This window comes from Trichomycterus rosablanca, chromosome 16, assembly GCF_030014385.1.
Source record: "Trichomycterus rosablanca isolate fTriRos1 chromosome 16, fTriRos1.hap1, whole genome shotgun sequence".
Lineage (NCBI taxonomy): Eukaryota > Metazoa > Chordata > Actinopteri > Siluriformes > Trichomycteridae > Trichomycterus > Trichomycterus rosablanca.
Window position 1 is genome coordinate 28286518 of NC_086003.1, and position 13260 is coordinate 28299777.

At 42.8% G+C, this 13260-nt stretch overlaps 1 protein-coding gene across 1 annotated transcript; it reads right to left on the minus strand.

The window, feature by feature from the left end:
- Nucleotides 1–3487: 3487 nt before the first annotated feature.
- Nucleotides 3488–12374, minus strand: ccdc61 (coiled-coil domain containing 61). Its single transcript, XM_063011538.1, has 14 exons — nucleotides 12292–12374; nucleotides 11593–11646; nucleotides 9884–10054; nucleotides 9712–9794; nucleotides 9457–9617; nucleotides 9171–9323; nucleotides 8868–9069; nucleotides 8677–8759; nucleotides 8384–8595; nucleotides 7495–7573; nucleotides 6119–6325; nucleotides 5946–5979; nucleotides 5795–5855; nucleotides 3488–4105 (listed from the first exon to the last, which is right to left on the minus strand). Exons 3-14 carry the CDS (start codon nucleotides 10029–10031, stop codon nucleotides 4011–4013), a joined length of 1518 nt encoding a protein of 505 aa, XP_062867608.1. The 5' UTR covers nucleotides 10032–10054; nucleotides 11593–11646; nucleotides 12292–12374; the 3' UTR covers nucleotides 3488–4010.
- Nucleotides 12375–13260: the final 886 nt, after the last annotated feature.

The window sequence follows — 13260 nt, forward strand, 5'->3', positions numbered from 1 at the left end:
AGTTTTTAATATCAAACACAGTCATGGACAATTTTTGTATCTCCAATTCACCTCACTTGGGAGGAAACCGGAGCTCTTGGAGGACACCCATCCAGACACTGGGAGAACATGCAAATTCCACACAGAAAGGTATCAAACCCCAGGACCTTCTTGCTGTGAGAAAACAGTGCTGCCCACCAAGCCAACTGGAGATAAAAAAAAAAGTGAATGCGTGTGTGAGTGAGTGCTGTCTGATGGACTGGCGACCAGTCCAGGGTGTTATACCTGGTGAACACTGAATAGCATTAAGCGGTGATAAAACTGACAATGAATGTATGAATATGAAGATCCAGGTAGGTGCACTTGCACTGGATTGAAATGCTGCAGCTTCAGGAGTTCCAAATATTATTTAATGTGTCTGAGAAAGGAGAGGTGGATGGCCGATGCCCTGCGATGGATTGGCACCCAGTTCATGGTATTCTTGACTTGCGCCCAGACTGACCAGGATGAAGCGGTGGATGGATATGAAATAGAATTTAACAATTATGCAAAACGTAGGTTGGGGTGACCGAGGAGGATTTACAGGACAGGTGAAGATGTAGAAGAATGATCTGCTCTGGTGACCCCTAACAGAAGCAGCCGAGAAAAGAACCTGACTTGTTTAATTACACATTTAAATCCTTATCACAGCTGGAATAAATGCTAAAGAAACAAGCTTTCAGAGGCTAATCAGGGTTTGTTTAATGAATAATAAGCGCATCTCTATTTAATAAGCGTTTCCCTTCATCACTGTTCTGCGTCTGTACCAGAAATGAGTGGCGTCCGGGCTTAAATTCGACGTGTCCTAAATTCGGTGTGTACTGTATTTTGTATGTTGGCAGGAGGGAGGCAGGGTTGCCAGATGTTGTGCCAGATGGATGAGCCAAGGCTCATGGTGCAGTTCATCGAGAGATCTGAGCCGGCCGTGACCAGCTGGAGCAAAACCACAGCACCTTCAAACAGAGATGTTCATTAATCACAAATTACGAGTCCGAGTCAAATCACGGGTCAATATAATCTACACAAAACATATATTGGAAATGTAGTGTAGAAATAAACAAATAATCTGTAAGTTCAGATAAAACAACAACAGATTAGCGAGTGTATTTTGCCGTTTTACTTCGTGCTTTTACTTTCCTAGTTACCAGTTAAAAGCTTCAACTGACGTTTTGTTTTCACTGCAAATTACGGCACAGCGGCCAAAATCCCAAACACAGCAAAATATCCATAATACTGCTTACCTTAGCTTCTGTTCTTCCACATGCTATTACATTTATAAGCGTGTGTCCCATTAGGAATAGAATCCGTTATTTTGTAAATGTGCTTATAATTAAAAACCTCCAAACTTTTCCCGGTTGTGAAGTAAAACAGGAACGCAAACTGAATAAATGCAAATAACAGCATTTCTTACTAACAATTACAATCAGAAGCTTTGAGTGGATCAGAAAGCGGTTCTTACAACCATTAGTGCCAATTCTGTAGTAGCGTTCCATTCACATCATGTTACTGTGAAGTGCACTACGTAGGGTATTCCACCATTTTAAGTGAGATTCGAATTCAAAGGAGGGAGTAGGGAGCGACGCTTCATCACTACGCCGGAAGCTGGCTGGAACATTTACACATTGCGTGCGTTGCGGGTTAAGACGGCCGGAGCGTTATTATTATTAGAGAGCAGAAATATATATATACAGTGTATCACAAAAGTGAGTACACCCCTCACATTTCTGCAGATATTTAAGTATATCTTTTCATGGGACAACACTGACAAAATGACACTTTGACACAATGAAAAGTAGTCTGTGTGCAGCTTATATAACAGTGTAAATTTATTCTTCCCTCAAAATAACTCAATATACAGCCATTAATGTCTAAACCACCGGCAACAAAAGTGAGTACACCCCTAAGAGACTACACCCCTAAATGTCCAAATTGAGCACTGCTTGTCATTTTCCCTCCAAAATGTCATGTGATTTGTTAGTGTTACTAGGTCTCAGGTGTGCATAGGGAGCAGGTGTGTTCAATTTAGTAGTACAGCTCTCACACTCTCTCATACTGGTCACTGAATGTTCCAACATGGCACCTCATGGCAAAGAACTCTCTGAGGATCTTAAAAGACGAATTGTTGCGCTACATGAAGATGGCCAAGGCTACAAGAAGATTGCCAACACCCTGAAACTGAGCTGCAGCACAGTGGCCAAGATCATCCAGCGTTTTAAAAGAGCAGGGTCCACTCAGAACAGACCTCGCGTTGGTCGTCCAAAGAAGCTGAGTGCACGTGCTCAGCGTCACATCCAACTGCTGTCTTTGAAAGATAGGCGCAGGAGTGCTGTCAGCATTGCTGCAGAGATTGAAAAGGTGGGGGGTCAGCCTGTCAGTGCTCAGACCATACGCCGCACACTACATCAAATTGGTCTGCATGGCTGTCACCCCAGAAGGAAGCCTCTTCTGAAGTCTCTACACAAGAAAGCCCACAAACAGTTTGCTGAAGACATGTCAACAAAGTACATGGATTACTGGAACCATGTCCTATGGTCTGATGAGACCAAGATTAATTTGTTTGGTTCAGATGGTCTCAAGCATGTGTGGCGGCAATCAGGTGAGGAGTACAAAGATAAGTGTGTCATGCCTACAGTCAAGCATGGTGGTGGGAATGCCATGGTCTGGGGCTGCATGAGTGCAGCAGGTGTTGGGGAGTTACATTTCATTGAGGGACACATGAACTCCAATATGTACTGTGAAATACTGAGCAGAGCATGATCCCCTCCCTCCGGAAACTGGGTCGCAGGGCAGTGTTCCAGCATGATAATGACCCCAAACACACCTCTAAGACGACCACTGCTTTACTGAAGAGGCTGAGGGTAAAGGTGATGGACTGGCCAAGCATGTCTCCAGACCTAAACCCAATAGAACATCTTTGGGGCATCCTCAAGCGGAAGGTGGAGGAGTGCAAAGTCTCGAATATCCGCCAGCTCCGTGATGTCGTCATGGAGGAGTGGAAAAGCATTCCAGTGGCAACCTGTGAAGCTCTGGTAAACTCCATGCCCAGGAGAGTTAAGGCAGTTCTGGGAAATAATGGTGGCCACACAAAATATTGACACTTCAGGAACTTTCACTAAGGGGTGTACTCACTTTTGTTGCCGGTGGTTTAGACATTAATGGCTGTATATTGAGTTATTTTGAGGGAAGAATAAATTTACACTGTTATATAAGCTGCACACAGACTACTTTTCATTGTGTCAAAGTGTCATTTTGTCAGTGTTGTCTCATGAAAAGATATACTTAAATATCTGCAGAAATGTGAGGGGTGTACTCACTTTTGTGATACACTGTATATATACTGGTTTCAGAGTCTAATCTGTGTAGGTGTAAAGGGGAAATCTTTAAGAAATACACGTATTTACTCATAAATTATTGAAAATTTAAAACAAACCTGCATGTCTGAATAACACGAACAGAGATCAAAATGGGATCAGGTTCAATTTGACTTTTAATATCCCCCCCTGTTGTCATGTAAGCTTCTCAACGTCTTTGCCCGATCCTGCCTCATTTGCATACGTACAAGAAGGAGACATGCACATCTTTGGCTTATGCAGCATTTTCATACAGAACCAAAGGGTTTTGCACACAAAATCGAACCTAATCGTGGTTAAAAACAAGTGCAAAAGCATCAAGTCAAAACAATGATATTAAAAACTCACAAAAGTAAAAATCACATCAGTGGATTAAAGGTTCCTATAATACAGTACATACAGCACAACGTATACACACCGGTCACATGACACCCCCCGTTTAACGGTTCCTAAACGTAACAACAGCCTCATATTCTACATATTTACAGTACGACAGAGAGAGACGTGAGATCTCATGGGTGTGATCACACATGCATCACAGTTACTGCATAAACACGCTGCTCTGCATCAGATTCTGCATTAGACTGATCAACACCGCTTTGTGTAATAAAAGCCCCGATTGCCAACGTTCACCAGCTGACGCTAGCGGCCGGTGTCTAAATCTCTCATGTAGTCCTGCAGCGCCTGGAGCCGGGCGTCGATCTCTGACAGGTCAGCACCCGTGTCCAGAGAGTTCTCTGAGAAGGAGACAGGAGTACAAACCTCAGTTTCAAACGCTGATACAGTAGGTAAAAAATATATATACATATACACACACACCGATCAGCCATAACATTAAAACCACCTCCTCGTTTCTACACTCACTGTCCATTTTATCAGCTCCACTTACCATATAGAAGCACTTTGTAGTTCTACAATTACTGACTGTAGTCCATCTGTTTCTCTGCATGCTGTGTTACCCCCTTTCACCCTGTTCTTCAATGGTCAGGACCCCCACAGGACCACCACAGAGCAGGTATTATTTAGGTGGTGGATGATTCTCAGCACTGCAGTGACACTGACATGGTGGTGGTGTGTTAGTGTGTGTTGTGCTGGTATGAGTGGATCAGACACAGCAGCGCTGCTGGAGTTTTTAAACACCTCACTGTCACTGCTGGACTGAGAATAGTCCACCAACCAAAAACATCCAGCCAACAGCGCCCCGTGGGCAGCGTCCTGTGGCCACCGATGAAGGTCTAGAAGATGACCGACTCAAACAGCAGCAATAGATGAGCAATCGTCTCTGACCTTTACATCTACAAGGTGGATCGACTAGGTAGGAGTGTCTAATAGAGTGGACCGTGAATGAGTGTCTGATCCACTCATACCAGCACAACACACACTAACACACCACCACCATGTCAGTGTCACTGCAGTGCTAAGAATGATCCACCACCTAAATAATACCTGCTCTGTGGGGGTCCTGACCATTAAAGAACAGGGTGAAAGGGGGCTAACAAAGCATGCAGAGAAACAGATGGACTACAGTCAGTAATTGTAGAACTACAAAGTGCTGCAGCTGAGAGGGTTAGGGCCTTGCTCAAGGACCCAACAGTGGCAGCATAGCACAGCTGGTCCAAACTAGGCTACCACTGTCATATTCCTGGAAGAATAACAGCAGCATCTGATCAAGTGTAAAGAATTTATAGACTGTACTGATTAATTGATTGATTTTCAAATCACGGTTCAGATAATATAACCGGCCCTCCTTGATCTCTGCTTGCTTTCGTTCTGTATAATAACACAGAACAGGGCCGTGATGAACTTGGTTATTAATGGGAAGCTTCTTAGGAAACAGCCATTAGTGGTGCATTTAGGCTCAAACGCATGATGCACATCACTGATTAAAAGCATGATAACTGACTTCCCCCCCCCCCATTTCCCTCCTAATGTCGTCATTTCTAATCTCTGATTGTGAATCTGCTGCTTCTTGCACAACCCGCGTCTGATCTGGCAGAGTCGGCTCACCACACGCCCTCTCCAACACGTGGTCGATTTGCGGTATGAAGAGCCGTGCTAGGCTCCATGTGACACCCCCCTCCTGCCCAGATCCACACGGGTAACTGGACCAGTCCCAGAGATCACATATAGCAGGAGCAGTAAGAAAACAGGGCGGTTGTAGCCTAGTGGTTAAGGTACTGGACTTGTAATCAAGCCTTGATCAAGGCCCTTAACCCTCAATTGCTTAGACAGTATACTGTCACAGTGCTGTACGTCGATTTGGATAAAATGCCAAACACACACCACAGTGATGTGCTAGCTTGTTATATTGCTGTGCCACCCAAGTACACCGTAGTTTTTATTTTACAAAGAAAACGAACAAACAAACCCACAAATACACCCATTTACATGTACTAACTGTAAAAAGTTGCTGCTAATATACCTACCTCTCATTCGCTGAGCCGGAGTGCTACACTGTGGCTTTTTATTCAAGTATCTTCCACGTGTCTGTGAAGAGTAAAAAAACACACAAGTATTTACTGGCAGCATAAAACTGCTGTTTACATTTTACATAGAAATGATCTGACGTGATCTTACCATATTTGCACCGTTATACGCCGGTTTTCTGCCTCTGTGTGTACAAAATATATATAAATGAATAAAAATAAAAAAACGTGATTACTCAACCAGCATGAGCCAAAACATCACACATGGCCTCATCAGCATCTCTACAATCAAACCCAGTAGATAGTATAAGTGTTCTGATTAACCTGCTATTCAGGGGCTTGGCCAGGTCTTCAAACTCGGCCATGGAGCTGTCAGACGAGCGCCGACTCCTCCCGCTCTCCACGGACGTGCTCCTGCCCCGGCCTGCACTCCCACGCCTGATCGGCTGAGAGGCGCGCTCTCTGGAGCGTGAACGGCCCCGCTCGTTCAGAGAAGGTGATGCGAGCATGTCCTTTCTGATCCTCCGCTGGCTAAAGAAGACAACACTGGTTTTATATACTGGTTTTATACAGCAATTAAGAAACATTTTGGGAGGTGTAATGTGTAAAAACATCTAAAGATCTGATATGGTTCTAAATAACATACAGCACACCATCAGATCGATTAAAGAAACTCTAGTGTCCTGCACAGAGCGCTGACCTCAGTCCACTCTACAGCTTTGAAATGAACTGGAACGTCAACATCAGTGCCCAGCAATACAAATGCTCTTGCGACTGAATGGGCACAAATTACCACAAAAATACTCCGAAGTCTTGTGAGAAGCCTTCTCAGAATAGTGGCTGTTGTTATAGCTGAAAAGATTAAACTGTAATTTTAGAATCTCTTGGTGTGATATTTGGCATGACCATATTCGGAATGACCATATTCGGAATGACCATATTCGGAATGACCATATTCGGAATGACCATAATTGGAATGACCATACTTGGAATGACCATACTTGGAATGACCATATTTGGAATGACCATACTTGGCATGACCATACTTGGCATGCCCATACTTGGCATGACCATACTTGGCATGACCATACTTGGCATGACCATAATTGGCATGACCATATTTGGCATGACCATACTTGGAATGACCATATTTGTAATGACCATATTTGGCTTGACCATATTTGGAATTACCATATTTGGCATGGCCATATTTGGAATGACCATACTTGGAATGACCATATTTGGAATGACCATACTTGGCATGACCATACTTGGCATGCCCATACTTGGCATGACCATACTTGGCATGGCCATCCTTGGCATGGCCATATTTGGCATGACCATACTTGGCATGACCATATTTGGCATGACCATAATTGGAATGACCATAATTGGAATGACCATACTTGGCATGACCATATTTGGCTTGACCATATTTGGTATGACTATATTTGGCTTGACCATATTTGGTCTGACTATATTTGGAATTACCATATTTAGCATGACCATACTTGGAATGACCATATTTGGAATGGCCATATTTGGCATGACCATATTTGGTATAACCATATTTAAAATAAACAAAGAGTGAAGTAAAAAGATGCTTCTTAACTAGTGCTCTCAGATTTTTGGCCCCCGTTGTGTGTATGCCTGTGTCTATCCATGTAATTATAGAGGAAAATATGGAAAATTAAACTAACTTTTTGAGATCTGACTCTCTCTGGCGGCGTTGTCGCTCCTGAATGTATGCTGTTGGGTCAAATCGTGGCCCTCGAGGTCCTAAAATGAGAGAACACACACCTCAGCTTTATTCTATCAAACAAATGAGGCTTTTATTAGAATACTGTAGCTGTCTTAAATACCATGCATGAACAGCAGGCTTTCTACAGTATATATTTACATTCATGACAGAACAGGTAGTTACTGGTTACAAGATTCATCAGTTCAAGTCTTTAAAGTCAAACACAGTCATGGACAATTTTGTATCTCCAATTCAGCTCACTTGCCTTTGTACTGTGGGAGGAAACCGGAGCTCCCGGAGGAAACCCACACAGACACTGACATATAAACACCACACAGAAAGGACCCAGACCGGTCCACCTGGGGATGGAACCCAGGACCTTCTTGCTGTGAGGCGACAGTGCTACAGTGCTAAATGAAAATATGCCTCAGTAGTATGACCTCTTTCTAAGCAACAACGGTTTTCTGAAGTCTCGGATTTCTCAGTGATTTTCCAGTCTTTCCCGACTGGAAAATGAGGCTTCTTCAGATTCCCTGAATCTTTTCACAATATTATGTACAGCAGATGGTAAAAGAAGTAGATGACAATGACAGTAGATGATAACTGGATGACAATTTTCTCACAAAATTTGACACAAAGTGGGTGAGACACGCCCAATCTTTGTTGCGAAGACTGAACTTTTTGTTTTATTGCCCTTTACTAACCGTCCTGACTTTTTCGGAAATAGGATTTTTACAAAACAGAACCGAAAAAGCAAAGATGTAATCAATAACCAGTTACTAGTTACCAGTTTAAACGCGACTACACTAAGATTTAGATATTCTCTTTATCTGAATACGTTCACATACCGGTTGGTGACGGTGAAGGTCTCGAAATGTGATTTCGTGCTCCTGAAGAACCTGATCTTCTCCCTCGTTCCTCTGATCTTCTGATCCGGTCCTCCGCTCTTTCCCTGGACCCGGAGCGAGCCCGAACCGCCACTCGCTCCCTGGAGGCCGACCGTGGGAAATCCGCCTCGTCCCTGGACCCGCTACGACCCGACAGAACCGGGGTGATCCGACTGCAAGCAGGAAGTAAGAAAGGTCTGAGCCCCCTCCGTCAGGCACACAGGATCATTAATAGTGAAGAAAAGGCGAATTACCCACGACGCAGGGTGGCTAACTCGGTGGTCAGGCTTTTCACTCGTACCCGAAGAGCTCGCTCTGATGCCTTAAGCTCCTCCAACTGGTACGAGGGAAATGTAAACATTAATATAAGAAACTATTAGAGATAAGGGTTAATGTGCAGCATTATTAACTAGGAGTTTAAACCTCTACGTCGGCTGAGACTCACCTGCTCCACTAGGTGGCGCTGTTCCTGCCCTCTCTTACTGGCTGAGCGCTGACTCTTCGCTCTCTCCTTCATCAGCTGCTCCTCCAGGCTGTGCACGGCTTCTCTCAGACCACGAGCGCCCGGGGTGGAGTCGCCCCCGACTGCCTGCAGCCGCTCCAAGGCCTCGGCCAGCGCCTCCTTCTCCTCCCTGACCACAGCCAACCTAACACGACACGGGGAAGAGGAGATCAGACTGTCCATCAGCCTCGATGGTCTGCTGGTCTGCTGGGTTTCAATAATAAGTGAACAGAACGCAGAACCGACTCTGCACGTAGTCGGCGTGCCTCCTGGTCCGATGCTGGATGGTCTCCTCGTATCCTCAGCGCATTCAGTTGAGCCCTCAGAGCTCTGATCTCTCTTTGAAGGGCTGCTGGGTCCGGCTTACCAACGTACGGCAGAGGAAGAGGGTAGTGTATCCTAGAGAAAAATTAGGAATTGTACTTAACCCATTAAGGTAGCCAACAAATAAACAAAAACAAACGGCATAAATCTTTAAAAATGCCCGAACTATATCCTTTATTAAATCTTTAGAGTCCTTCCTGGCACTAACCTATCGAATTCCACAGTGTAGATGAGGATGAGGTAGCGCTTAGCACTGAGACCAGAGGACTGCTGCTGGGTGCGAGGTCTTCCCACCACGCCCGCCTTCCTGTTCCGCAGAAGCTCCAGATCAGAGTAGGTCAGCAGGTCAAGAGTCACCGACTCGCTAGACTATATTTTGTAATCATAACAAAATAAAAGTGTCATTACTTATATCCCGTTCCATTAAACACAAAACCCCACAGGTGAGCCGTTACGGTCCTACCTTACTGACCGCAGAGTCCAGCATGCTGCAGAAGATGGGGAACTGTTTGAAGTTTCCTGTTTTGCGAGTGAGGTCTTCGATGTCTGACGGAAAGTAAGAAACAAGCTAGAAAAGCACCCGGTAAACCAGAACGTTCAAGTGCGAGATGTTCTGCGTAGAAGCGCACACTCACAGGCCGGATCGAACTCTCCTCTCCACTGGTCCGCAGTCACCAGGTCCGTAATCTCCACTGTAAGTAACCGATCCTGCAATTCTACCTTGACGCTAAATTCAACTCCACGGAATTTCATTTCCTCCTGCACGACTGAGCCGACCTCCATGGTTAGCCGGCGATTTTGTCGACCTGAAAAATATGAGCAACAGTTTAAGAGGGGCTTTATTGTCATTTCAGCTCTATACAAGTACATACTGAAACAAAACAACATTCCTCCAGGAGCAGGGTGCAACACAGAACAAAAAGTGCAAGACAATAAAATATACACAGTGCAGATAAAAAGTGCAATAAATACAAAAACACATTTCTAATCTAAAAAGTAATTAAAGGAGACAAGACTAGAGACGGATTAGTGTTGGTCAGTACATGGTACTGAGTAAATTATAGTTGAGGTTAAAAAAAAAACATACAGTAGTACCTTGTAACTCAACGTCCCCTAAAACTTAAAATCTTTGAAACTCAATGCCCCTTAAACTCAACGCCCCTCATACCCTTAAACTTAACGTGTTCAGTTTTTTTAAAAATATTAAAAGAATGACATAGAAGCACTAAACTTCTCTTCATTATCACTGCTCATAAGTTTCTCCACTCATCTAATTCCTCACTCGGAATTGTTTTAGTACAATAAGTCACGTTAAGCTTTGTGCACCGCCATCACACTTCATAGGAAATAACGGTACAGCAGCGCGAAAGCACCGGTACTGAACGGAATAAGTTATTCCAAGGACAAGCTTCTACACGATTAAGAAGCGTAAGGAAACAATAAAGAAGTCAAACTAAAGTGCAGCTTTTATTGTATGTCAGTGTGTTTATATTATATGTGTTATTTTCAGTGTATGTGTCAAAAACAACCTCGTTATTTTACATGAGCCTAAAATATAAGCAGTTCCGCAGGACCATGGACGCATTAACAGGTTTCCCAAACATCCTTATGGGGAAAAATACCTTGAAACTCAACGCCACTCCCAGAACCAACTGGCGTTGGGTTTCAAGGTACCGCTGTATTCTAATATGCAGTTAGCAGTGTAGGGTTTTTATAGCAGCAGAGATATGAAAAGAGTAAGGTGCAAAAAAAAATGCAATATTGTGAAAGGTTTTTGGTAATGGTTTTCTGGTAATAACTGTTTTTGGTATAAGAGCGAGGCAACTAACAGAGTTCTGATCTTAACTATTACAATAAACCTATTTTTGATCAAATGTATTTAAATATCTGAACAAGAACAGCTTAATATGTAACTGTCTTAAACTGTCTAGCAGCCTAGAAATGTGTAGGACGTTTTGCATGTTCTCCCTGAGTTACAGGGTTTATCACCTAGAGGTCCAGCTGGGTCAAAATGCCTCCCAGCAGCTTGTAATTAATGCCAGACCTGGTTTGGGTGTTTCTTGTATTAAATGTGACCATCCAGCCAATGATTTACCAAGCATCAAATCAAGTGACCCTAGGAAATAAGACAACTGTTCCATGTACTTTTACTACAATCTACACATTTAAGTTCCATTATAGAACTTAAAGTTGCTGTATGTACATGTTTTATCAAGTAGATTGCCAGAATATCCACAATAAACTCGTTAATGAGATTCCAAAGCTGTTATAACATTAATGTCCCTTTAAAGTGTAAACTAGAATAGTGCAGCTTGGTAGCCGCAATGCTAACAGGCTAACTTACCCGTCTAGGATGAAGGGAGAAATGATATATATTCCAGAGATAAGTAATTAAAACCTACATTTGAAAAATAAACATAATATGGAATAAAAAACAAAAGAAGTAACTAATCTGTCAGTTAATTCGATCCATCATGTCGAGCTAACACTGATTTATGTTCAGTGTCAGTTACAGCAGAGCCAACAATTGAAAACAGCGGTACAGCAACCGGGAATTTAAAAAGCCCGCCCCCAGGTGATTCGATTGGCTGAGGACTCGAAATACGAACTTATGATTGGCTGCTTTACTTGTCACTCAAGTCGAGCTTGCTACACCCACAGTAGCATACTACATACTTCCATACTAGATAGTGCGCCAGAAAGCCCGTTAAGGAAACGAACTAGCATACTATTTAGTTCACTAGTATGCATGTTTGCTAATACTCGTTATAGCTTTAAAGTAAAAGCCACAAAACATTACTTTTATTAAAATAACATACTTTTAGAGCTGCATGTATATACGTAGTAGGTTTACTGCAGTTTAAAAAATACAAAACATATAAACTTTAACTTCATATAAGAAATACAGCCAAGAATTGTCAGTATTTTGTGTAACGTGTTCTAATTTATTATTCATCAACGTTATTTTAATAAAATGACTAAAACTACTCCCCAAAATAATTCAATAATTCATATTCAATAATACTAATACTAGTTAGTTCACCACAAGGCCGGACCCAAGGGACCGGGCATCAAGTAATCCATCTCATTATACAGGGCAGTTGTAGCCTAGAGGTTAAAGTACTGGACTAGTAATAGAAAGGTCACTGGTTCAAGCTAGGGTTGCCAACTTTCAGAACTGGAAATAAGGAACACCCTGGGCTGGCGGGTTGGCATAGGGTGGGGGTTGTTTTGGCGGGTGTTTACCTGAGTCTTACACCTTCATAGAAACATTATTAAAAATGTTTTATTTAGGCTGTTTAACATTTATTATTTTCATTCTTTATAATAATAAATCAGAGCCATATTTTAGGCAAAACAACATGCATAAAGAACATAATCCATCTTCACACTGACATGCAGCCCCGGTTCTGGACTGCGTTGCTTAGGGGGGCAGTGAGAAAATCACAGCGCTCCCTGTGTTACTTTAGTTTCACCCTAAGCCGGATTTGAACCTTGGGCGGAAAAATATGCACGCTGCGCTTTGCCCACTGCGCTACTCAAACAGCGGAGTAATGAACAGGTTGTTATGCTGCTATGCCTGCGCACACAGTGTTACTAAGACTAAAAGTAAACACTACTTAAAATAATAACCAAACGCTTTCTAATTCCCACGGCAGCAGCAGTTTCCTTCTGTTTCATACACATCGCCCTGTCTCAGTCTAATCTGCAGCATTTCTCTCACTCTGATAAAAATACTGTGTTATTACTTTGTAGTGTATGAATACTTATTCAGGACTTTTCTGTGTATGCTTCTGAAAATAAAGCTTTGTTGTTTATGTAGATACAAAGTTAAGGACATTATTAGTGTATATTTCAAGTGAATATACACAGGAAGTGTAGTAAATAGGCTAAACAGAAGTGGTTGAATTTTGTAAGTGTAGCAGACCGGGTGCGGTGCAGAGTTAGATGATTTGTTGTAAGTTAATGACAGGTTTAATGAGTGTAATGTAAAGCAAAACATTATCTTGGA

Coding starts and splice junctions, on each gene's coding strand:
- ccdc61 (XM_063011538.1), bottom strand. CDS start 10,031: ATGGAGGTCGGCTCAGTCGTGCAGGAGGAAATGAAATTCCGTGGAGTT. Junction 9,795..9,883: donor AGGAGAGTTCGATCCGGCCT/GTGAGTGTGCGC, acceptor ACTTTCCGTCAG/ACATCGAAGACCTCACTCGC. Junction 9,618..9,711: donor TGGACTCTGCGGTCAGTAAG/GTAGGACCGTAA, acceptor TACAAAATATAG/TCTAGCGAGTCGGTGACTCT.